Raw genomic sequence first — 23,168 nt, forward strand, 5'->3', positions numbered from 1 at the left:
AGCTCGGAGCGGCTCCGTCCCTTCCCCGCCGCCCGAGGGGGACCGAGCCGCGATGAACCTCAACTTCACGGCTCCCGTGCACCCGGTCTCCACGGGCAGGCCCACCTCCTTCTTCATCGAGGACATCCTGCTGCACAAGCCCAAACCCCTGCGGGAGGTGCCCCCCGAGCACTTTCCGGGCTCCTTGGCCTCCCGAGTGCCCCTCTTGGACTATGGGTACCCCCTGATGCCCACCCCGACCCTGCTGGCGCCTCACCCGCACCCCGCCCTGCACAAGCCGGAGCATCACCACCACCAGCCCTATTTCCTCACCACCTCGGGTAAGCGAGAGGCACCTGCAGGGTTTGGGGCGTCCAGGTGGGGACTCGGGTGGGGAGAAGAGTGAAAGAGCCGCTCTGGGGCGGCCAGGCATCTTTCTACATCCCTCGCCACCACCCTGGATGCACCTCCCGGGGCAGGAGCCGCTCGCCTCGGGGCAGCCCCTTCGTTAGCGAATGCCCGAAACCTTGAGGGTTTCCCTTTGCTTTTAATTTTTTTTTTAATGGCTTTTATTTCGGGACTGATAACCTCGCTTTTCCCTCGCGTTGTCCAAGCGGGCTTTGCTTTTCCAGCTCCAGCAGCGCCGCTGGGGCTGTGCCGCTCCTCTCCCGCATCCTGGGGCTCTGCCCGTCCCCGGGCCCGTTCCTTGCTCTGCAAGGAGAAAACCTCCAAAGTTTCCCAAGCCGCGTGTCAGCGGGGCCGTGGAGGATCGCTTCCCCCTTCTCAGCCTTTTCCAGGGCTCCCCCGATTTTTTCCATGCCCATTTCGTTGTGGTTTCGTCGCCGGGAGGGTTCAGTGTCCGCTCCAGCCTCGGGTCCCCTCCGGTGGCAGCGCAGCCCGGGGTCCCTTCACCTTCCCCGGGCGAGCTCGGTGGGGGCGAAGCGCTTGGAAAATCCCCCCGTTTTCAGCACAACAAAACCCCCAAACCGATCAATCGACCTCAAAAACGAAATAAACGAAAAAAATGACAAAAAATTAAAAGGTGCGGAGGGAGACCCCACCCCGAGGAATAAGTCGGACATTCCTGGGGGTTTGGCCCGGTCCCGGCTCCCTGCCCGACCGCAGCGCGGGTCTCCGCCGTGTGTCCCCCCAGGAATGCCGGTGCCGGCGCTTTTCCAGCACCACGCTCACGCCGAGCTGCCCGGGAAGCACTGCCGCCGCCGCAAGGCCCGCACCGTCTTCTCCGACTCGCAGCTCTCCGGCCTGGAGAAGAGGTTTGAGATCCAGCGGTACCTCTCCACACCCGAGCGGGTGGAGCTGGCCACGGCCCTCAGCCTCTCCGAGACGCAGGTACGGGGAGCGGGGACGGGGTCTGGCAGCTGTCCCCACCCCTCATCCCATCCAGCATCCCCGCATCCCGAGGAGCATCCCCGCATCCCATCCTTTCAGCATCCCTGCATCCCCTCCAGCATCCTCCATATCCCATCCCCTCTGAATCCCCACATCCCATCCGCTCAGCATCCCCTGGACCACTTCCAGCATCCTCACATCCCATTCAGCATCCTCACATCCCATTCAGCATCCTCACATGCCCTCCAGCATCCCCATATCCATCACATCAAGCATCCTTCTCCCTTGAATTTTTATCACCTTTTCCCCCCCTCTCATTTTTTTCAATCTTTCTCCCATTTCCCCTCCTCTCTCCAGGTGAAAACTTGGTTCCAGAACCGCCGCATGAAGCACAAAAAGCAGCTGCGGAAGACGCAGGACGACCCGAAGCAGGCGGGAGGAGAGGAGAGCCGGGAGCAGAGCTCCCCCGAGCCCGAGCTGCCCGAGCCGGCCGGCGCCGAGCCCCGCAAGGCTCCCCCCGGTCCCTTCCTGCTGCAGGACCCCGAGGACGAGGTGGACATCCTGGAGGAGGGGGACATCTGCCCCCACCGCCTCTAGGACAGCCGGGGCTCTCCTGCCTCTCCTTGGCCCCGCGGGTCGCCCCCGCTCCCCGCCTTGGGAGCGGCTCGGGAAGGAAGGGGGGCACGGCTCGGGAAGGGGGGCACGGCTCGGGAAGGGGGGCACGGCTCGGGAAGAGGGTGTGGATGCGGGAGGAGCCCCCTCCCCTCCCCGGGGCGAAGGTGGCGATGTCCCCGAGGGGGCCGGGACCCCGCGGTGCCGCCGGTGCCCCCCAGCATCACCCCAAGGCTCGGAAATCTGGGGCGGGGGCAGTAAAACGAGCCGGGTTTGCTTTAGGTTCCCCTTTCCCTCCGAAGAGTCGGACTTTTCCTCTTTCCCCGAACTTTCCTCGGGTGTAAAATAAATGTATACTCGTGGCAGCATGTTGTGGTTCCTGGGAGCGGCAGGCAGGGCGAATTTCACCCTTTATTCCCCCAATCCCTAAATCCTCGCCGCTCTTCCCACGCTCTCCGTCTCCATCCCCAGCGCGGGAGGTCGGGCAGAGCTTCCAAGACATGCATAAATACAAGGAATTGTAAGAAAAGCCCATCGAAAAAAAAAAAGCAGGTAAGGCAAAAATTCCGATTCATTTCATTCCTCTATGGGAAAGGGAAAGGGGAGCATCACCAATAACTCGATCTGAGCAAACTGAGCTCCCAGACAGCAAAAAAAAAGGGATTTTCTACAGCTTGGAGAAGTGTCGGCAGCCTGATTCCTGCCCGGCTTCCAGGTGTGGATCCCGGATAATTCCCTTTTCCTCTGAAATAACCCCGGAGCGGCTCCCGCGTTTGGCTCCTGTTCCCCCGCCTGCATCTCCCCCTGTCCCTGCAGCCCCGGCCGTGCTCGCTTTGCCGTTCCCTCCCTGCCGGGGAAATGGGGTTCATTTCCAGGTAAATCCCGACTTTTATAATTTAGTTTTGGTTTTGGCTTGAGTTTGCTGGCTGGGAAATGCGCCGGGAGCGCGGCGGAGGCTCAGCATCTCCGGGGAGATGTTGGGATTGGGAATTTCCCCTGGAAAAAGCTGGAGCGGGGGCTGTGCTGGCTCAGATATTCCCTGCAGCAGCAACACTGCGGCGTGGCGGGGTCTCCTTAGGTTATTTAAATTATTTCCTTATTTTCTTTGATTTTATCTGGAATTTCATTTGGTTGTCCGGCGTTCTTAGCACTTTCAGGGCATTTTGGATTACGGGACATGTGGTTTTGTGAAGGGAAAACGTTTAATTTTCTTGTTTAATATATAAAATATAGATGATTGAAATGTGTATGTTTGCTTCCTTTTTTTTGTGAGTCTCTGTGGTTTTTTACGTGTAAAATAAAGATGACAAACTGCGTGTAGATGAAAACCCCCAACACCCATCCAGGAAAAGCTGCTTGTCTTTAATAAATCCTTGCAGGACAATCATTTCCACCAACAAAATGCCGCCCACTTCCCTAAAAATTAGGGAAAAATTCGGATTCAGAAGGCAAAGCAAGCGCTTTGCTCCTGAAACTCGGCGGGGTTTGAAGCGGAGCCGGCTGGAAATTCAGCTCCCGGCTCCGGGGCTTCTCCCAGCTGGGCAGGGATGCGATGGGAGCTGGAAAACCTGGAAATTTCACACTTTTTCTGCGTCACCCACCGAGTGTTTTGCTCTGTGATTATCGTCAGCCTAGCCCGAGCACGCTTTTCATTGGGAATTATTAAAAATAATATCAGAGAAAAGCTCCACATGGTATTTATGGGGTAATATTTGTTTTTTTGACCGCGTCTGCTGCTGCTGTTCCCAGGGTCGGGAATGGCTCTGGGGTGCCAGATCGATGAAAAAAAGGTCAAAATACAACTCCAAGAACCCTCAAATCTGCTTTTTCTCCCCTGCCACTCCAGGAACTCCCTTCCCAAAGTATTTCAGCTGATCAATAAAACAAACCCCACAGCCGTCTTCACTTGTGGGTGGTTTTAGGCACCTTGGCTGACAATTAAAGCTAAAAATCAGATTAAAAACCGATCCCTCAGTGACAAACAGGCAGAGTGTGAATATTCCCCATCCAGGGATGTCCCCATCCCAGCTGGACACCAAGGCCATGCACAGAGCCTTGAGGGGAACAGGAATATTTGGGAATATCCCAAGAAGTTTGGTGCAAAAACCCCTGAAACTGAGACATCTCACTCCCAGAGAAATCCCCTGGGTCACCAGGCAGCCCCTGCCCAGCTGGAGATGGAAAAATGTAATTTCCAGAAAGTCTGGGCAACGTTTTGGGAACAGGTTATTGGAGAATGAAGATGCCCTGGGAAAAAGAAAGGGCTGGGCAGACGTTTTTTTGTTGTTTCTCACAGAGATTTTTCACTTGGAATAAATGAAATGAGATTTTATTTGTGGATCCTGACTTATTCCGTGACAGCAGCCGACTTTTCCCTGCTCTTCCCAAGAAACTCGAGGGGTAGGGGAGAGATTTAGAGCTGCTCTCTCTCTTCTTAAAAGAAATATTTCATGTGTTCATTTGGGGAATGCTGGAGTGGAAGTGACTTGCAGGAAATAATTGCTGGAATCAGGAAATGTCGGTGGATTTCCTATTTTTCAAGAATATTGATTTTCATCAAAATTCTTCAGTGAGTTTTTCTGAAGTGGAATCATGTTCTGGTGATTAATTTAAGATCCAAGTGGCTAATGCTTTCTTTTTGTTGTTGTTTTCATTATAGAAAATCCAAATCTATAAAATCCTGCCACGAGCCTTTGCTTTCTGTTTGGATTTTGAGCATTTTCCTGTGTGCTGCCTTAAACATTTTGAACTTTTATAGGTTTAGAAAGCAGTTCCAACCTCAATTCCTTCATTCCATGGCCAGAACTCCATAAAAGCAGATCAGACATAGGTTGTAAGGGCAGTTATAGAGCAAATAATTTCAATTTCTTGCTGTAACACACACATGGAGGGTCATTACTGTGGGGAAGGTGAAAATAACCCAAGGCCAGCAATGACCTGGGCAAGATGTAAAATTCTTTCTGATTTCTCTCTGCTGACTTCTGGATTTTATTTTATTTTTTTATCACAAATGATGTCCTGAAGTGAAGCTCCTGTGGGTGTGGACAATGCTGAGGGGATTCTCCTCTCTTAAACAGCATCACCTTCATCAACTGCACACTCCTGCTTGGATGGTCTTGGCTTAAAAAAGAGCTGAATTTGGTCTTGGGTTTATCTTGTTTCTAGATTTTGGTTTCTTTGGTTGATCTTATTTCTAGATTTCTGTTTCTTGGGTTTATCTTGTTTCTACGTTTCTGTTTCTTGGGTTTATTTTATTTGTAGATTTCTGGATTCATGGATTTATCCTGTTTCTAGATTTTGGTTTCTTGAGTTTATCCTGTTTCTAGATTTTGGTTTATTTGGTTTATCCCGTTTCTAGATTTCTGGATTATTTGGTTTATCCTGTTTCTTGGATTTATCCTGTTTCTAGATTTCTGTTTCTTGGGTTTATCCTGTTTCTAGGATTTATCTTGTTTCCAGATTTCTGGATTATTTGCTTTATCCTGTTTCTAGAGCTTGGATGAGCCACTGGTGGCTGCACAGCCGGGCAGGGACAGCTGCTCCCAGTGTTAATTCCTGGCAAGGCAGGAGGGTGTGAATGTGTGATCCTGATCCCACAGGTGACTTTTGGACCTGTGAGGGTGCATTTTTCCATGGAAGAAGCCAATTTGAAGCTTTTCTGCCCCAGCTTGGCCATGGCAGGAGCGAAGGTGAGCTGCCCACATTTCAGCAATTCCTGAAACCACTCCAGACTGGGAATCTCTGGTGCTGTGCATCCTGCTGGGGCTGCAGGGCAAAGCCAGCCTGAGCAGCACCTGCAGCTCCCCACTCCTGAGACTGTGCCGAGCTGAAGATGCTCCTTCAGCTGCAGGATTTTGGCTCAGCATCACTTCTCACCCACCAGGCTGTGCCCTTACCCATCCCTGGCTTCTCCAGCTCCTCCTCACACCAGAGCTTCTCCTTTCTCCACATTCCTGCTTTTTCTCTCATGGAAAACCCTCAGGTTTGGGCAACAAGGACAAGATTGGATCCCTGGCAGGAGATAACACAATCAGGTGTGACAGCAGAGCTCCTTCATGGCTGTTTGAACCATTCAGGGACTACAGGAGTTGGGCAAAACCTCATCTGGTTTCAGTCCCCATCTTTTTTTTAGAGCTGGAATGATGGCTGGGAGGTTTTGCTTTATTTAATGTTTTTAACTTAATGTTCTTGAGGCTGTCAGCAGCCTGCTCTTGCCTTTTGTGAGGGCTGGGAAGCCAACTTTGATTATTTTTGGAAGAAACACCACGGGGATGTTATTACAGCAAGATACTTTAGGTAGAACTGACCTCAAGTCTTTGCCCACTGAAGGTGATCTCAGCTGCAGAACCTCCAGAACCTCGGATATTGAGCAATGATGGCACTGGGAAGGTGCTGCCAAGAAAATGTTGGGAATTTCCATTGGATCACCATGGTGTCACCATGCTCAGTGACACCACGGGACCATGGCAGGTTCTGCTCCTCCCTCAATACTTCATTCAATATTCAAATTTTTCATTTAAATTTTTTTATTAATTTAATGTAAATTTTTAATTATTTTAAATAATATTTTATTTAAATATTCATATTTAAATAAATAAACCATATAATTAAAAATATATAGAATTTAAATATATAATTTACATATTTTACCTTCCTAATCTGAAATTCATTCGGTTTTGGCCTTTGCCTTTAAGCAGGTGGATGCACATTGGTCCCTTTTTGTGTGAAGTGCAGAGAAAAATCTGAATTTCTATGGAGGTAGCTTGAAAGGGGTTTTTATTCCATGTAAAAATGTCTTTTTCTGGGGTTTCAAACACCCAAAACACCAGAAAAAACAGAATTTCTCAATGTTTTATGAGATGATCATGACCAGTGTTTATTAAAAAAATAATAAAGTTATTAAAATAATAACAAAAAATATACAAAATGCGCTCTTCCAGATGCAGCATCATATCCAAGTTTCACACAGGTTTAGTATTAAAATATTACTTAAAAATTAACTGTTTTATTAATAAAAAAACCCTCAAATGACCACATTTCTCCCCTAATTTCTGGGAGGAGGATGGCAATCAATTAAGACATTAAGCATTTTGCACCACATGGACACATCTGCATGGCAGCCAAATAATGCAGCCATCAGCTCATTTTCAGGGGGCTGTTGCCTACTTCAACTCAGCCCTCAGATCAAAGAGAAAATGTCTGCTTGCATTTTCTCATCAGAAAAGAGATGCTAATTTAGGTTCCTTAATGTGTGGTGATAAGAGACTTCTTCAATTAACTGAATTCTATAGGCCAGAGAAGGTAAAAAAAAAAAAGGGGGATACAAAGGGAGTCAGGCTGGAAAAGCAGAAGTTCTCATTAAATCAAAGGTCCAATATTCATTACCTCCAGCATCTGGGGCTAAACACTGAACATGGAGCTCATCAAAGGGGGTTTAATGGGTTAAATTGAGACTATAATCTAATTAAAATATTAGATACGAGTAAATAGCTCTTTGATATTCATCTGAAGGTTTCATTAAAACAGGCACTTGAGGTTTGGATTAAGGGGGGATTATCACTTTTAAGCAGGAACAACAAGTTGAGGTGCCCTGAGCAGAAATGCTTCAAAGTGTTACAGTTTGGTTTAAAAATAAAAGTAGGAAAGGAGAGCATGGAACCCCTTTCCCAGCACTGCCCAAAGGAGAGGGAAAGAGGCTGAGGAAGAGGAAGGTTCTGTTCCAGAAGCTGGAATTGGATGCTGTAAGTGACAAAAATGTCCTGGAAAACATTTCCCCTTCAGCCTGGCCTGTGTTCCCATATCTGACAACGCTTTTCCATCAAGGCTTCCCAAAATATTCTCAATATTTCTCAATATTCCCCAAAATGTGCTGAACTTCCAGCTGTGGGTCCAAGATTCAGCAGTGGAGGGGAGGCTCCTGCCCATCAGGAGGGTCTCAAACAACACCCAGGTCCCTTCTCCATGAGGAAGGGCAGGGTGGGGATCACTTTTCCCAATATTAAATTGGGAGTCCCCATAAAAAAGAGACCAAATAAATGGGATAAAGCAATCCCACATCATCACAAGGTGGTTTGTTTGGTTTTTTTTTCCTTTTATCCAGCCTGTCTTCCAGGAGATTTTAGCCCAAATTCCCTCGCTGTGTGCTCTAATCACATTTCATATGGTGACTTAATTCATAATTTACCAAGTTAAAGAAATGGAAGCATCCTAAGAAACCCATCTGTTTGTTGTTATTTTTACAGCCTTAATCTGTTAAAAGCTGTTTCCTCTCAAACATGCAGCTCTCAATTATCCTCAGTTACCCAATATATTTTCCAACTGCTCCTGGCTAATCCCAGATTGTCTGCATGCTCAGCCAGGACTTGTTTGGAATTCTCTTGTCCCAGATGAAGCTTCAAAATTTGGATCTTTTTGTGGAAACTCTTCACTAAGAGACGACAGAGTAACAATGAAATAATTAACTTTGTGTCATTACCAACTGCTGCGTTTGGAGCATATTTTTGTTCTCTTTTTTCTTAGTAGCAATGGATTCTTTCTGCTTTTATTTCTGCCCAAAAGTCTCTTCTGCACTTCAGAAAGAGAAATATTGCTGGTGTTAAGATCACCAGGAGAAACAGAAGTTAATTTTGAATGTTTTGTAGATACATCTGTTTATATGATTAAAAATGATCCAGCTGTGACAAGCCTAGAGCTGATTGGTCCGAAAGATGCAATTGTCAGATCATTTATTTCAAAGAAAAAGAACAGAGGACTATATTTAAAGCACTATAAATGCAAAGGGTCAATTTATTAAACAAAATAGGCACAGGCAGAACCAATTCTAGCATTTAAAAATTAATTAAACTTAAGGCAGTTTAAATGTCAGTGGCCTGGGAAATCAAGATGTGATGGTCACAGCTGAAAATGAAACAATTCAGGCATTTTTGCCTTGATCCCTGAGATTTCCCAAATTCCTATAAGATATGAAGGGCTTTGAAAGCAGCCACAAGTTCCTTTTCCTTCTCGTGCCTGTTCCACAAAGATTCCAGGGATGGGATTCGGGGCAGGCTGGTTCCACCTGGAGCCTGGGGCAGAACCTCTTTCACCTCTTGCTCTGATTGCCTTCTGAAGAAAGTCTTTGGTCTTGGAATCTTCTTGGCATATTCCAGAGCCTAAAAACAGGAAAACTGGGTAACTGAGTAAGAGAAAACCTGGATAATATTTCCAAGAATATTCAGGTGGGTTGAATGAGACATCTCTGAATTCCTGATCTTGTTTCTGGCAGAATTCCATCCCGGATTCTTCAGTGGTGATCCCACCATAATCCCACCCAAGATTTGCTTCCTGACACCACTGGACACTTAGACACTGAAGAAGTGTTTTTATTTTAAAAAAGAAAGAGCAACACAAATCTGTTAAATTTATAAACAATTTTTTTCCCAGTCTCATTAAGCTCTTGCCCTCAGGCAGGGAGTTCTGCAAGTTAACAGGACAAGCTCAGGTTCTCCTGCATGATCTTAACCATCAAAATTAAGAAGCAAAATGATGCCTGGAACACAGGAAGTGTCTTGGAGACGGAATGGACAGAATATCACAGAAATCCTGGAGCTGGCAGAGCCCTCCTTTAACCTGGGATGGCTTTTGGTGCCCGTTCGTTGCACGGATTTGGAAACACCTCACGTCTCCAGGGGGAGTTGCATTATCTCATGCTCCTGGTGACGTCTCCTAAAACAATCCAAACCCCTTTTTGACATCCAAACAATAAAGTTTTGCCTCTTAGTGGTTTATGTTTGGGAATAAATGCAAGGAACTGAGGAATTCTGATACTCCACAGCTTTGTCCTGGAGCCTGCAGCCCTCACTCGTCACCCTGCAGACCCAGCTCTTACCTTCTGTCTGGACACTGAAGACACCTGGGGTTTTGCAGGCAACCTCTGAAGCACAGTAATATTTTTCATGTTATATTCCTTAATTTGCCTGGAATATTCCTTCTGCAGCTTTAGCTTTTCTTTCTGAGAAAAGCAGAAAAGGGGACTGGAACTCAATGGCTCAGGGGATCCATCAATGAAACCCTTTTCCCACCAATATTCCATTTCCATCTCTGCTGCTGTTCAACCTGGCTTTGCCCATTGATCCTCCCTCAGCACACAACAGGAACCCCTGATAAATGGCAGAGCTTTTTTTAGTTGCTTTTCCCTTTTATCAGCTTTTCCCTGCACTGAACAGAGGATGGAGCTCAGCAGAAATGTGACAGGTCCATCTTTATTCTGGATGTCTCCATTTCACCAGAGTGCAGACAGATATTTTCTTGTGTTCACACAACTTTTACTTCCCCTTTGAACATTTGGTGGATCTTTACACTGGGAATGACAATTTAGCCACTTGAGTGTCTCGTTCTCTGATGTGCAATTAGCCCTGATTAATTCCTATTTCTGGATTTAAAATTTATAGGATTAAAATTATCCTCAGGACAGCTGTCCTTGCTTTTATATGAATTTTCCTGTAGGATCTCCAGCTAGGCAAGGATATAAAATCTCAGATAATCATAAATTATGATTTCTCTGCCACTCTCCCCTGCCTGAATTCACTTTTGGTTAACTCACTTTCTCTTTGATTGTTTCATAGTCGGGTCCAAGGCCTCCAAGCTTCAAATTCAGATTGGTGTAGAATTTGGAGCTGCACAGCTGAAAACCAAACAGCAAACAGATTTTCCTTGACATGATTTTACAGAGAGAATAATTCAAGAAAGCCTGGTAGAGAAAACCTCAGGATTTAATTTGCAGTCTCAGTCCTACCCCTGGCACATCTCATTTTAAATCAGTGACCAACAGGACTTAATGGCAAAAGTCAAATGACGCAGAATTTCCTTTGGATCCAGGTGGGAAATTGCCAATTATCCCAATCACAAAGTGATATTTTCTCAGTCAAAAATGACCTTTTGTGAGCTTTATTTTAAACAGCTTAAAGCCACTCATTTGACTGTGATTAGAACCAGACTCCAAAGAAATTTTTGTAAGAGAAGCAGATAAAATTACCCGATTTTGGTGGCAAAAATTAGGCAAATGATGTTAGTGAGAATAATCTTTCCTTGTTCTCAAAGCTGCACTGGGAAATTATCCACAGACAGCTGAAAAATCCACATTTTTCTGCACAGCAAAGGCTTTACAAGTGCACAGTGAAGGCAGGAGTGGTGGGTGATGCCATTCCAATACTTCAGGACATCACACAAAGACCCCGATGCTCAGTAATATTTTTATTCTCTTTCAAGGCCACTAGATTAATTTTAGAAGGGAATCATGTTTTAAAAAACTTGTCAGTGAAGCTCATTTTGATCAGCTCTGTGGTAATTTCAACCACAGAGTAATGCAGGAACACCAATTTCTATCTGCAAATAAAATGGGTATTCAAAACACAGGTTCAAGTTAAACTCAACTGCAGAGAAATTAATTCTGTGCACTAAATGTCCTATTTGAGGGTTTTTTGTGTCAGCTATCCCTGTTCTTATGTGCTATAACTCACTAATTTTTAATTTGAGGTACAGTGAGGAGTTAATTTTGCTGTGTCCCACAAAATCAGGGTTTCCTCACTTCTCGCAATGAGCATGAGTGCATTTGTTTATTAGGAAAAGCTGGATTTTCCTGGGAGCCACAATTCTGATTCTCTGTGCATTCCTCACATGTGAAGCGTGAGAAAACTGCTGCAAGCACAGGACAAGAAACAATGGTTTGAACAGAAAGGGAAGGAAATCTGCCCTTCAGTTACCATCATAATCCTAATTCTTCTTAGAGGCACTCAGGCAGCAATACCCAAACTGCCTCCTGGATGAAATCATTATTCCAGCTTAGTTTGTCTGCCTTGAGACTTGGAGCAAACTTCTCAAACATTTCATTTGTCATGGGCAGCTTTCTGCTGTCCCCCTGCAGCTGTGCTAAGTGGTGACACCAGCAAAAGTGGGCATGCAGAGGAGACAAAGAGATCCAAGCTTTAATAAGGACCATCAGGAGTTTTGGGATGATGTTTATGCCGTTAGCTTCACAAATCCTCCAAGTTTGGGGTTGGAATCCCTTGGAGAGCAGGAGATTTGAGCTGGACAATAAAGGAGCATGAGCAGGATAATGGATGGCTCAGATCTAAGGCTGCCTGCTGCTCCACACAAACAGCCTGACCCGAAATAATTTTATCTGTGGATAAATTACAGGACAAACGCTGCTCTGTGTGTCCCTGGAGCTAAACCAGACTGATCCTGGTGGATCCCTTTGCTCTTTGGACTAAAATGATTTCAGGGTCTGTTTCTACCTTTGTTCCATGGTTTTTAATGCTCTGCTGTGTGTCCATGTGGTTTTACAACAACAAAATGTTTCTCAGCCCCTATTAATAGTTTGTTTTTTATAAAAAATCCCTTTGGATTATTAAGAAAAAAAAAACAAACATTAGAGGGGGAACAGAAATTTTAAACCACCCAAGCCACATCTCTTTTCTCACCTTCTTGCTGGCTTTGGGTTGGTTTAGCTTTTCCCTTTGCAGCAGAGATCCTTCTGAGCTGCATCTTCTCATTTTCCTTGGATTTCCCTCAGCTCTTCCCGAATCTCCCTGTGACCCTCTCTGTGCCTGGGGCAGGGCAGGTGGGAACAAACCCCAGAGCCACGTGCCAGCAAATTCATCTGCAAACCCACAAACTCCCGGCTGATGCTGCTCCTTTGTTCCTGTAAAATGGGAGGTTCTACAAGAAGCCGTTGGTGAACTGTGAACAAAACATGGAAAAAGCCTTAAAAAGTGAGGGGGGAAAGAGGAAAAATCTTAATTTACACACAGCAGGGAGCTCAGCAAACAACCTGAACGTGGAATATGGGAGCAGGGAGATGGGAAGATGAGGGTTTCGTAATAAATTACTTCACTTGCACCCAAATGTATGGAAAATAAATGGGGAAAAAAAACCACAAATGGAGAAATTTCAGCCCAAAGCAAAGGTAGCTGAAGCCACTGAAAGGCTTTGGATCAGTGCTGAGTACTGACAGAATTATATCTTCATGTGAAATAAAACCTTCATTTTATTTTAATCGAGACAGGTGAAATTCTACATAATTGAGGATTTTCCTGCTCTCCCCCTTAGGGACAGGACTGACCCTGGATATCCACCCTGCAAAGCCAATTTTGCTACAAAATCTTAATTTATGCACAGCACCCTTTCTTATCTATATTTTAAACTTTTCCACCCAGACTCCTAGAATGAAACTTTTGATTGTGGAAAATTCCCATTTGTTTTCCCTTCCCAATGCCATACTTAAAAATCAATAGCTATAATGAATTTTCTCTTAGTAGTAAATTATAATGGCAGGTTTCTGGCAGAATAATTTTATACTTTGGGTTTTAAAGCATTTTCTTGTCCATTTGTTTATTTTCTGGGCATCACAGGGTTATGATAATATTACTTTATCACTTAAATCCTTACCACAATCTGTTCTGATACCTGTTATCCTCATGAATGTGATTTTTGAAAGCTTGAAGTGGTGCTTGATCCTTCACTCTTTCTTGAAAAATTGCATTAAAATCAGATGAAATATTCCCCAGTTCTGGAAGTGCCTGGCCACTGCTGCTGTAATTCCTGGAAAAATGCTGCCCAGGGATGGCAATGGCTCCAATTCCAGTTGGAGAGTCATGTTGGTAGCTCTTGTTCTCCTCACTGGGATATTCTGGATCTAAAATGTCTGCTGGGTAAAAATTCTGGAATATTGGGAGAAAATGATAGGTAGATGGGGTAAGGATTGAATTTGGGAAATTATTTAAGCGGTTTTGGGATTTTTCTGCTGGGTCAGGGCCAACAGAAGAACTTGGACTCAGATATTCCTGCAGTGCTGAGCTGTGATCCTGCTCCATTGCAGTGGGAACAGCCTGAAATCCTGGGATTTGCTGGTGACTCTGGTGCCAGGACTTTGCTTCTGCTGCTCTTCCTGGGGCTTCTTGGCCATCATTCCTTGGGAAAGATTTTCCACCCAGAGTCTGGTTTGGTTCTGTTTTATTTCTCTGGAAGAACTTGTGCTGCTCCTGAAACAAGTTATTTACAGCTGGGTGAATTTCATGGTGGGTATTTTAGATATTAATTTAGAAGTTTCATCACCCACATCAAAATCTCTCTGCGCTGCTCATGGCTGGATTTAACCTAAAATTCAAATTTGGAGGAAGCCTCAGTCCAGAACAGGAGCAGAGATTTTATTCAGGTGCTGTACAATGAATAATTCTGCATCAAAACTTTGTTTAATGGCCTGACACAAATTCTGCAGCACTGGATTATAAAATCAGGTCCTTGCAGATGCAAACCAGATGTGGCAAATGTGGATTGAGGGAGTTTTACCTGCATGAGGTCCAAAAATGGTGCCCTTCAGTGCACAGATATAACCTTGTGGTGACACCTCTCTGCCAACCACCTGGAAAAAATGCTCCAAAAATCAAAGCACTTTTTGCTTTTTATGTGCCAAATTTCAGGGAAAATGACCTTGCACACATTATTAGACTGGCCCATGGTAGAACAGCCTGATGCCAATTACAGAAATAATCTTATTTCTAAACCAAACACTCCTCCCTGCAAAACAGAATCCAGAACTGAAGAATTCAAGCACACCAGGACTATTTAGAGCCCAACTGCCATACTCTAAACCTGAAATTCATTTAAATCTATCACTTTCCAATTACAGCATCAGGTGTTTCCTCCCACTCGGAGGAAAGACTTGGATTTCCTTCCAGGGAATCCACAAATCCATTCTCAGCCCATTAAACCTCTGGAAGGGCTGGAATCCTCCACCCCACCCTCCTGAATCTCTGGGTTTCTTTTGTGAGCAACCCCTGCAGTCAGCACGTGGCAAATGCACTCGAATAAATGATCAATTTAGGTGTGAAATCCACACAATTCCAGGAGGTTTTGGGAAAAGCTTTAGCCCTGGGAATCCTGACTTCTGCAGCTTCATGTCCTGGCACATTGTGGAATTATTTGTTTTGGCCTCCAGCCAGTTTGGCTGCTGCCAAAATTATTCTCTGTTTAGGAGATTATTTGGTTGATAATCTGAAATTATAAATTAGTACAGGGTGATGGTTTAGGAGGATTCTGAGCCAGAATTTATTTGGGATATTATCTGGTTGCATTTTCTGGTTTATGGCAATTAATTCACTCCCCCTTAAATTTAGGGGACAAATAAGGCAGAAATGGTGAAGTTCTGGCTCAGAATCCTCCCAAACCATCAAACACAACCATGTACTAGTCTGTAATTTTAGATAAACAGCCAAATAATCTCCTAAATAGAGAATAGATTCTTTGAGCTCAGAATTCCTTGGCACTTTGCTTTAAATTTATTGAGTACATAAAGCGCACATGCATTAGATGATAGTGATGATCTACTGATATATATTTCAAGATTTCTTGTCAGCAGTAATAGTTCCTTTAAAAGCAATGAGATGACAGCTTTAAGCATTCAAATTCAGTGCTTTTAGAGATATATTTCAACTATGAAATTCTACTGAATTTCAATTATTAAATTCTCTCAGAAAGGAACCTTGAGCTGCTGTCCTTTTGGGTACCATTTGTCTTCAGGCTTCATTTTCCCAGTCTGGAATTCTGGGACACTCTGGAGTGGTTCTTCATCAACTGCCATAGAATCTGTGACCTAAAAACCAGGAATGTTCACGGTCACAGCAATCAGGTGAAGGGATTTTAAAATCTTGGGGAAATAATGGGAAATAATTTGTGGCTTATTAAAATTTAAATGCTGAAGTTTGGCATTATGGAGTGGATGACAAATGGTTAAAGGAGAAAAAGAAGCAAAACCCAATTAATGGGAGGGAGGATTCCTTCTACTTTTAAGAGGAATAAAAGGAAGGAAAATTGCAGGAAGTGTGCAGCACAGAAACTCTGAAATGCTGGGCTCCTCCATTTCCATGAGAGCCACTGGATGCACCTAATAACAGGAAAACAACCAGAAACCATCCCTGGCCAGGCAATCAGACACATCCCGGGCCTCAACAAGAGAGGCTTGCAGGAAAAGCTGGCAAAACACAATAATGGGGGGTGAAAAGCATAGGAGGAGCTGCAGGAAAAAACAGCCTGGGATCCACAGAGCCTTGGAAAACAAACTCAAAAACAAGGATAGCTCCACACAGCCACAGCTGTGGGATAGCCACGGCTGGAAATTGATTTGGAGCAAGTTCTTGACAATCAGTGATACCCTTGTAAATATAGCAACAATTAAATTTTTTCTTAAAATAAACTTTTTTTGTTTGTTTGTTTTTAATCTATAAAACCACAGGAAATCCAATTTTTAATGTTTTTTGATTTCTATTTTTTGTCCCAAACTATCCTGCTGAGTATTTTGGTTGATGAAGTGTCACTGTGACAGGAATCTCTGCTCCACTGCAGAGTGGGCCCACAGGAGAAGATATTTATGACCAAGAGAATTATCAACTGAAACTCATCAGTGGTGAGAAAATGTGAGAAGCTGAGCCTCTCACTTTGAGGGTAAGAGATTAGGGCAGCTAAGAAAAGATGGGAAGGGTTTATTGATGAGTTTATGGGTGATCTCATGGCTCCAAATTCAACGTAAATCCCTGGAAAAATTCACAAGAAAATTAAAAAATACCACAGAGGTTTTCCTGAGCTGTAGACAGACACAGATTTGCAGTGAATAAGATGTTTTTGGTGGAACCAAGTGACTCAGTGCATTGATGGAGTGCTGGGCAGGTAAAACATACTTCTACATTATCTCTTTGAAAGAGGAACAGGACACAACCTCTGCCAGCATTTTTTTTTTTCCTATTTTTTTTTTTTTTGTGAACCATTCTATTAATACCAATCAAATTGAGAAAATGATCAAATGAAATTGCATTTTGAGAATCATAAGCTGTGTAATGCCTATTCTGTTAAATTGAGGCCCATAATTGCTTCTCCACTGAAAAGATACAACAAAGGCAGCAATCATGGCATGTCATTATCCCAGACTGGCAAACCAGCCTTTGCAGGGAGGACTTCAAAGCCTTGTGGTTCTCGAATTGCATTTGGCTGCTATTGTTGAAGCACAGGCAATCTTGATTAGGTGTTTACACCGAGGGAAGGCTCAGTGCACAGAGAGTCTGAGTGCCTTGCTCTAGAGCCATTAAAAAATTGTACATTATGTTCCTGGCTTTGAAGTGAGGGGCTTGGAGGTAGGAAAGCAACTCGGATTGAGCACAGCTGAGCTAGATTGGGCCACTGCTTCTCCTTCTGCCTCTCTCCCTCTCTCAAAGAAACTCATCATGGGGTTCCTTAAGAATCAGGCTGCAAAGAACTTGATCGTGTATAAAATTCTGTATAAATTAGTGAATATACAGATCAGCAGGGATTTATGGTGTGTTTTGGTACCTCCAGCACAGAGAAGATCTGTAATCTGTAAATCTAAATCCTGCAGAATGAGGATGGAAATGTTTTAACTCACTTTATGTCAGCTGTGCACCAAGTCCTGCCCTCAAAGCAAACACTGCTTCATTCCCACAACCCCTGTCAGCCAGCAGTGACCAGGTCAATAAATTCAGCTTCAACCCCCTGCAAAGCTCACAATAATCAGTTTAGGAAGGCACAGTTTGATTGGTGACACGTGGCTCATTTGTTTCTTCACATACTTTGTGGTTTTGCACTTTGGACAGAGTTTTCCAGGTGAGGTGACCAAAGTTGGCTCCTGGACCACCTCGATGCTCCCCTTCCAACAAGACTGAGCTGTGGGTATCTTGGTTAGGAATCAGTAAATGAATTGGAAATTAACAGTAAATGAATCAGTAACTTCTGCCTGTCCTGCAGCAGATCCAGAGGTGGCTGACAGCAGGTGCTGATGCTGCTCACGGAATCACAGAATTTTGGAATTCTTGGGTGGGAAGGGACCTTAAAGCTCATCTTGTCCCACCCTCTGCCACAGGCAGGGACACTTTCCACTGTCCCAGGTTGCTCCAAGCCTTGTCCTGGAACACTTCCAGGCATGGGAAGTCCACAACTTCCCTGGACAAGAGGTTGCAGCTGTATGAACTTGTCCAGGTTAGGAACACACTTTCCTGCACACCTTCTGCCTGCTGTGTCACCTCTCTGCTGTCCCCACGGCCACTTCAGCAAGATAATCTTATCTCATAACCCTGATTTTAACAGATTCCTTTGCCCATTCCATGTTTTTGAACAGTGTCTGCACAATGAAGTCCTGATCCCTGGCTCCAACACTTAGGAAAGATTTCCAGAATTCCCTGAATAGCAAACATAATCATATCAACATAGCTCTAATTAGCATCCACCTACACTCATTATTTTTACCACCATCCAAATTAGAACTGAAAAAAAAACAAGTGCTCTTAATAGCTCTACCAGAAAAAAAAACCTGTCCATCATTCCTGCCACTGGAATGAAGTCAGAAGATTCCCTCTAATGTTGTGACAACTCTTCATTAGCCTTGGCACAGGTGTCACTTGAAGCCCAACGTCCCTGGAGCTTTCCAAGGTAAGAATTTTCTGTGTGGAGTGACTGAGTGATCCCCCCTTCCCATTATGCATAATAAATAGCAAAGAAAAGCAATAAACTCGTTTCTAATGGTTCATTAGGAACTGTAATTAATTTCCACTTGAACCTTGCCACAAGTTGGCTGAGACTGCAGTCAGGACTTCCAGACACACACAGATGCTGATGTCCAACATCAAATTTGATCTGGGATCATGACAGGCTTGGGACATCAGCCCATGGAAATCTCAGGGAGTTCAAGGCCAAGCACAGTCCAGAGGAAACCACGGAGCTGCTCCAGGGCTGGAGCCCGGCTGGGAGAGCTGGGGGTGCTCACCTGGAGAGGAGAAGCTCCAGGGACACCTCAGAGCTCCTTGCAGAGCCTAAAGGGGCTCCAGGAGAGCTGGAGAGGGACTGGGGACAAGGGATGGAGGGACAGGACCCAGGGAATGGCTCCCAGTGCCAGAGGGCAGGGCTGGATGGGATATTGAGCAGGAATTGTTCCCTGTCAGGGTGCCCAGAGCAGCTGGGGCTGCCCCTGGATCCCTGGAAGTGCCCAAGGCCAGGCTGGACAGGGCTTGGAGCAGCCTGGGACAGAGGAAGGTGTCCCAGGGGTGGCAGTGGATGAGCTTCAAGATTCCTTCTAACCAACTTTGCATTTGCTCCATTGAGAAAAATCTGGAATAAAGCAGAGGGAATCGTTATCAAATTCATCTTGGCCAAGCAGAGAAAATGAGAGGCAGCATAAAAAAGAGCCACTGATAAGGGGCAGTGCAGATACCAGGAAAGAAGACAGAATTTCCTGAGCATCAAGATTAAAAAGTGGTGTGAGATCTGTGACACTTTCCTGGCCAGGAACAGGCAGCTGGAATGTGGCCACCACTGGAGCTGGGAGCAACTGGAAATTTGTCAATTATTCCATCAAGGGTGAACAAGATTCTCCCTAGAAATCAGAATTTGCACGATGGATTTCAAATCTGCTTCTCCCCTCTGCAAAGCTGAGAGTTTAACACCAGACAGACCTCGTGTAAAGAAATCAGGGGATTTATAAATGTACCCACCTGCCCTTGAAGAACTTGCTGTTTTTTATTGTGCAGCTCAAGATAGGAATTCACTTTCTCTGATTGTAACCCCAAAGTCCGTTTATTTTTTTTCACAAAGTTGTTTTTTGCTCTTTGGGGTGGATTGTGTTGGTTCTGAGGAGGAAAAGCATGGCCAGGACTATTTTTGGGATGAAATCCATCTGCAGGTTCCTTCCTTTTGGCTTGTGGCCCAACAGCTTCGTTGCTGGCCACATTTGCTCCATAAAAGCTGAATAATTCTGGACCAGACTCTGGCAGTGAATGCTGGGTCTTTTCCTCCTGTTGATTATTTTCTGAGGAGCCATCAGAATGGAGATAAAATGAATCCAGTGAAAAGTCTCCACTGCTTTCTCCAGAAATTTGGGATGCTTTCTCTTCCTTAAAAAATTCTGCTCCCTTTCCTGCACTCTTCCAATGAGGATTGTACCTCAGGCTGGGATATTTGTCCACAGGTAGTTTTTTCCTAATTAAAAAACAAACACCAAATTATTTCTGCATAAATTGTATAAATTCTGATTTGTGTGATGTCCTGACGTGACCAAATGAATTATTTCAGTGCATTCAGTACGGGATCAGGATCAGAACAGTTTTATCAAAGATTTTTTAGTAGAAAATTTAGGCAGGCCTTCCTCTTCCTTTGCAATTTTCATCATCAGTGAATGATAAATCGGTCTAACACTCAGATCACATTGGAATACAATTATTACCCTGAATCTGGCATAGAAGTTTTTAAATCCTAGTAGAATCAGCTAAAAGGTGAAATGATAAATTGCATTATATAGTCTAGAAAGGGCAGTTTGTGTTGCTCCTTCTTCAAAGGCTCTGCTGAGTGAAATAAAAGTGAAATTCCTGGTAAAATCAGTTCTTTAAGTTTCCTTTGGAGACTGTCCAAGCAAGAACATCCTCCAGCTCTCTGTTCTTATTTTCTCTCCTCATTCCTGTGAAACATCACGATGCTTTGATTCAAAAACTCCTTCTATAAATGAGTTTAAATCACCTTTTATTAAAAAACAGGTGGTGATTAGATAAGAGTAGAAAAACATAAATGAAAAGTCTGTGTGTTTGACAATTGTTTCAGCAAGAGGCCAAATTATTGCTCTGAGTTACATTTGTCATAAAGCAAAGCCAGATGCTCTGCCTTAAAAAATCCACAATTGATCCAATTTCTGATTTAAGATCTGATCCAATGTGAGGAAAGCCAACTGCAGGAGCCAAATCCATCCAAACAGGTGTCCAGGAGATGTGCAGGCAGTGGCAGGAGGATGGAATGGGGGAAAAAGAAAGCTTTTAACACCATTTTTTCTTCCCTGGACGTGCAGTACAGCCCTGGTTTTTGCTGATTCTGCCAGAGGGACATTTACAGGCACCAAAACCTGGTTGATTCTTCAGCTCCTATTAAAGAAATCTGCTGGATTCCTCAACCTGCGGCCTAGTTAATGTTATTAACATTTCAATAAATCATTTATTGCTCTTTTCTCAACGAGTTTCATGCCTCTGCCTATATTTCAAGTGGCTCCTAATAACAAAATAATCTGTTTGTCTTTGCTTTCCAGGTGAGCATAGGTGCCACGGTCTCCTGGAGCTGATTTCCACCAGGGAAAACATCATTATTCCCATCTGGCAGGGGCTGCAGGTAAACAGCGCGAGGTGAGGCTGTTTTGAAGTGAGTACAGAAATATGTGAGCTAATTGCAATGATTGAAATGGCAGAGGATAATGCTAAAGAGTCCCTTTGTGCTGAAATGTGTGCACAGAACCCAATTGTGGGGCTCAGCCCAGGTCACCGAGCGGGGACAAAATGAGTGTGAAGAGCTCCTTCATCCCTAATCATCCCCAGACAAAAAGGGCACCTTTTATTCCTGCCCCCAGCTCCGTGGGGAGGTTGGATGGACTCTGTGCTCCTCAACAAAAGTGTGGTGAGCAGACAACAGCTGCAGCATTTCCTCTTCAAATTCCGAGGTTGGTAATGGATGTAGAGAGGGGGTTTCATATGTATGTGCTGTGATATTTGCGCTGCTTAATGGACTGCACTGGAGTACTTACTGGGCTAAGTTCAAACAAAATAAAATCAAATTTCCATTTAATGAAGAGCCTCACATTCAGCACAGTATTCAGTCCAAAAAAATTACTAAAAATTAGAGCATGTTTCTAGTACAATTAACATCATTTGCACTCACAATAAAATATTCAATAACTGGCCATTTTGCTTGTTGAGGAGGTGAATAAAAGCATGCTATTAATCATTTAGCCTTCATTTGTTTGTCATTTTATTTTAAGTAGACTATTAAATTGAAACTGCACATTGTTACTACTTCAGGTTTAATGTAATCCCTTTAAACTCAAGAATTATTTCCAATTTATCCAGGGTTAAACCTTCCATGCACACGACAGGATATTCAATTTTATTTTATGTACTGAATTAATGCTTTCTGAAGGATGTTTAAATGTGGCCTTGAGGAACATCAGGTTAAAAGTGTCAGAATTATTCTACTCCAGTGAAGTTTTTGCCTTACCTTCCACTGCCATAAATCTTTTGTTTTCCTTTCTTAATTGTGTCATACTCAGCTCTGTTCTCTTCAGAACTCATCTCCTCCAAGCTGTCCTCTTCCAAGCTGTCATCCTCCAGGATGTCACCAGGATCATGCCCTTCCAGCTCCTGATTGTCCAGGATCCTCTGCTCGAGTCTCAGCTGGTACTGCCTCTCCTTTTCCAGGCTCTTGGAGTCGGATTCCTGGGAATCCTCCAGACTGGAGGCAGAGCTCCTTTCCATTTCCCAGCTCGCAGGTTGGAAAACGGGTGGCACCAGGATTTTTGGAGGGACATGGATGTTATTCATGGTGTGAGTGTGTGGGGAAGAGACAGAAATGTAATTCATGTTTGGAGAGTTCATCCTGTGTTTTGCACTGATGGTTCACACCAGCCCTGTATTTGGAGAACACATAAACATAAAATACTGTAATAATATTTCAAAGCTGCATTTTGGGTGCTACCATTGGCTTAGGCTCAGAATTTGACCTTCTATTGTGCAAATATCTCTCTGTTCTCATCTGTTCCACTGATCTTCCTTTAAGCAAGAATGTCAAAGTCTCTACATATCAAATACAGGATTTATTGTTATGAAACCTCCACTATTTGTGGTAATAAATAATGCAAAACCAGCTTGTGACAAAGAAAATTAAGCTGAGACAAAGCATTTCTGTTATCTGTTAACTTTTGGGAATTGAGATGAATTTTGTTTGTTCTCTTCATGCAACTTTATACCCTACAGAGACATAAAATCAGCAAGAAGGTGTGACAGGGAGCACAGTGAGAACTGGAGCTCTTTCTAAATTAGGATGAGAGTTTCTTTACACTCAGTTGAAGTGTTCAGAAGTTGTTTGCGCTGCCAGACGTTCCCGAGTTGCAGCGGGAGGGAGGAAAAGGAGATTTCTGTGCTGAAATGTGCATCAGTCACAGCACACCCCGGGAGCAGCGCGGCGAGCGGTGCACAGGCAGTGACACTTTAGGACCTGGGTTAAATAATTTGGGATATTTCAGCCCTGCTGGTCACACCCGAGTTCACCCTGCGGGCAGCCCTGACCCCCGGACTGTCCCCTGTGTCCCCTGTGTCCCCTGCTCCCATCAGTGACCACTGCAGCCCCGGGAGCAGGGCCTGCGATGGGCTGGGAAGGTGGAATCT

The 23,168-nt window shown here is 44.4% G+C and overlaps 2 protein-coding genes across 2 annotated transcripts; one reads left to right on the forward strand and one right to left on the reverse strand.

The window, feature by feature from the left end:
- Nucleotides 1-52: 52 nt before the first annotated feature.
- Nucleotides 53-1,926, forward strand: BSX (brain specific homeobox). Its single transcript, XM_005528472.2, has 3 exons — nt 53-320; nt 1,133-1,329; nt 1,687-1,926. Exons 1-3 carry the CDS (start codon nt 53-55, stop codon nt 1,924-1,926), a joined length of 705 nt encoding a protein of 234 aa, XP_005528529.1.
- A 6,968-nt stretch (nt 1,927-8,894) lies between these two features.
- Nucleotides 8,895-22,379, reverse strand: JHY (junctional cadherin complex regulator). Its single transcript, XM_088066909.1, has 8 exons — nt 22,003-22,379; nt 19,470-19,953; nt 13,789-13,940; nt 13,387-13,752; nt 12,402-12,660; nt 10,523-10,603; nt 9,809-9,931; nt 8,895-9,092 (listed from the first exon to the last, which is right to left on the reverse strand). Exons 1-8 carry the CDS (start codon nt 22,377-22,379, stop codon nt 8,895-8,897), a joined length of 2,040 nt encoding a protein of 679 aa, XP_087923035.1.
- Nucleotides 22,380-23,168: the final 789 nt, after the last annotated feature.

This window comes from Pseudopodoces humilis, chromosome 25, assembly GCF_049639895.1.
Source record: "Pseudopodoces humilis isolate 2021_Gansu_Grassland_sample_001 chromosome 25, ASM4963989v1, whole genome shotgun sequence".
Classification (NCBI taxonomy): domain Eukaryota; kingdom Metazoa; phylum Chordata; class Aves; order Passeriformes; family Paridae; genus Pseudopodoces; species Pseudopodoces humilis.

Excerpts from the sequence above, each read along its gene's own strand:
- BSX (XM_005528472.2), top strand. The coding sequence starts at position 53 with ATGAACCTCAACTTCACGGCTCCCGTGCACCCGGTCTCCACGGGCAGG. Across the intron at positions 321-1,132 it reads CTATTTCCTCACCACCTCGG|GAATGCCGGTGCCGGCGCTT; the intron begins GTAAGCGAGAGG and ends GTGTCCCCCCAG. Across the intron at positions 1,330-1,686 it reads TCAGCCTCTCCGAGACGCAG|GTGAAAACTTGGTTCCAGAA; the intron begins GTACGGGGAGCG and ends TCCTCTCTCCAG.
- JHY (XM_088066909.1), bottom strand. The coding sequence starts at position 22,379 with ATGAACTCTCCAAACATGAATTACATTTCTGTCTCTTCCCCACACACT. Across the intron at positions 9,932-10,522 it reads ATGAAACAATCAAAGAGAAA|AAAGAAAAGCTAAAGCTGCA; the intron begins GTGAGTTAACCA and ends TGCTTTTCTCAG. Across the intron at positions 9,093-9,808 it reads CTTCAGTGTCCAGACAGAAG|GCTCTGGAATATGCCAAGAA; the intron begins GTAAGAGCTGGG and ends TCCTGTTTTTAG.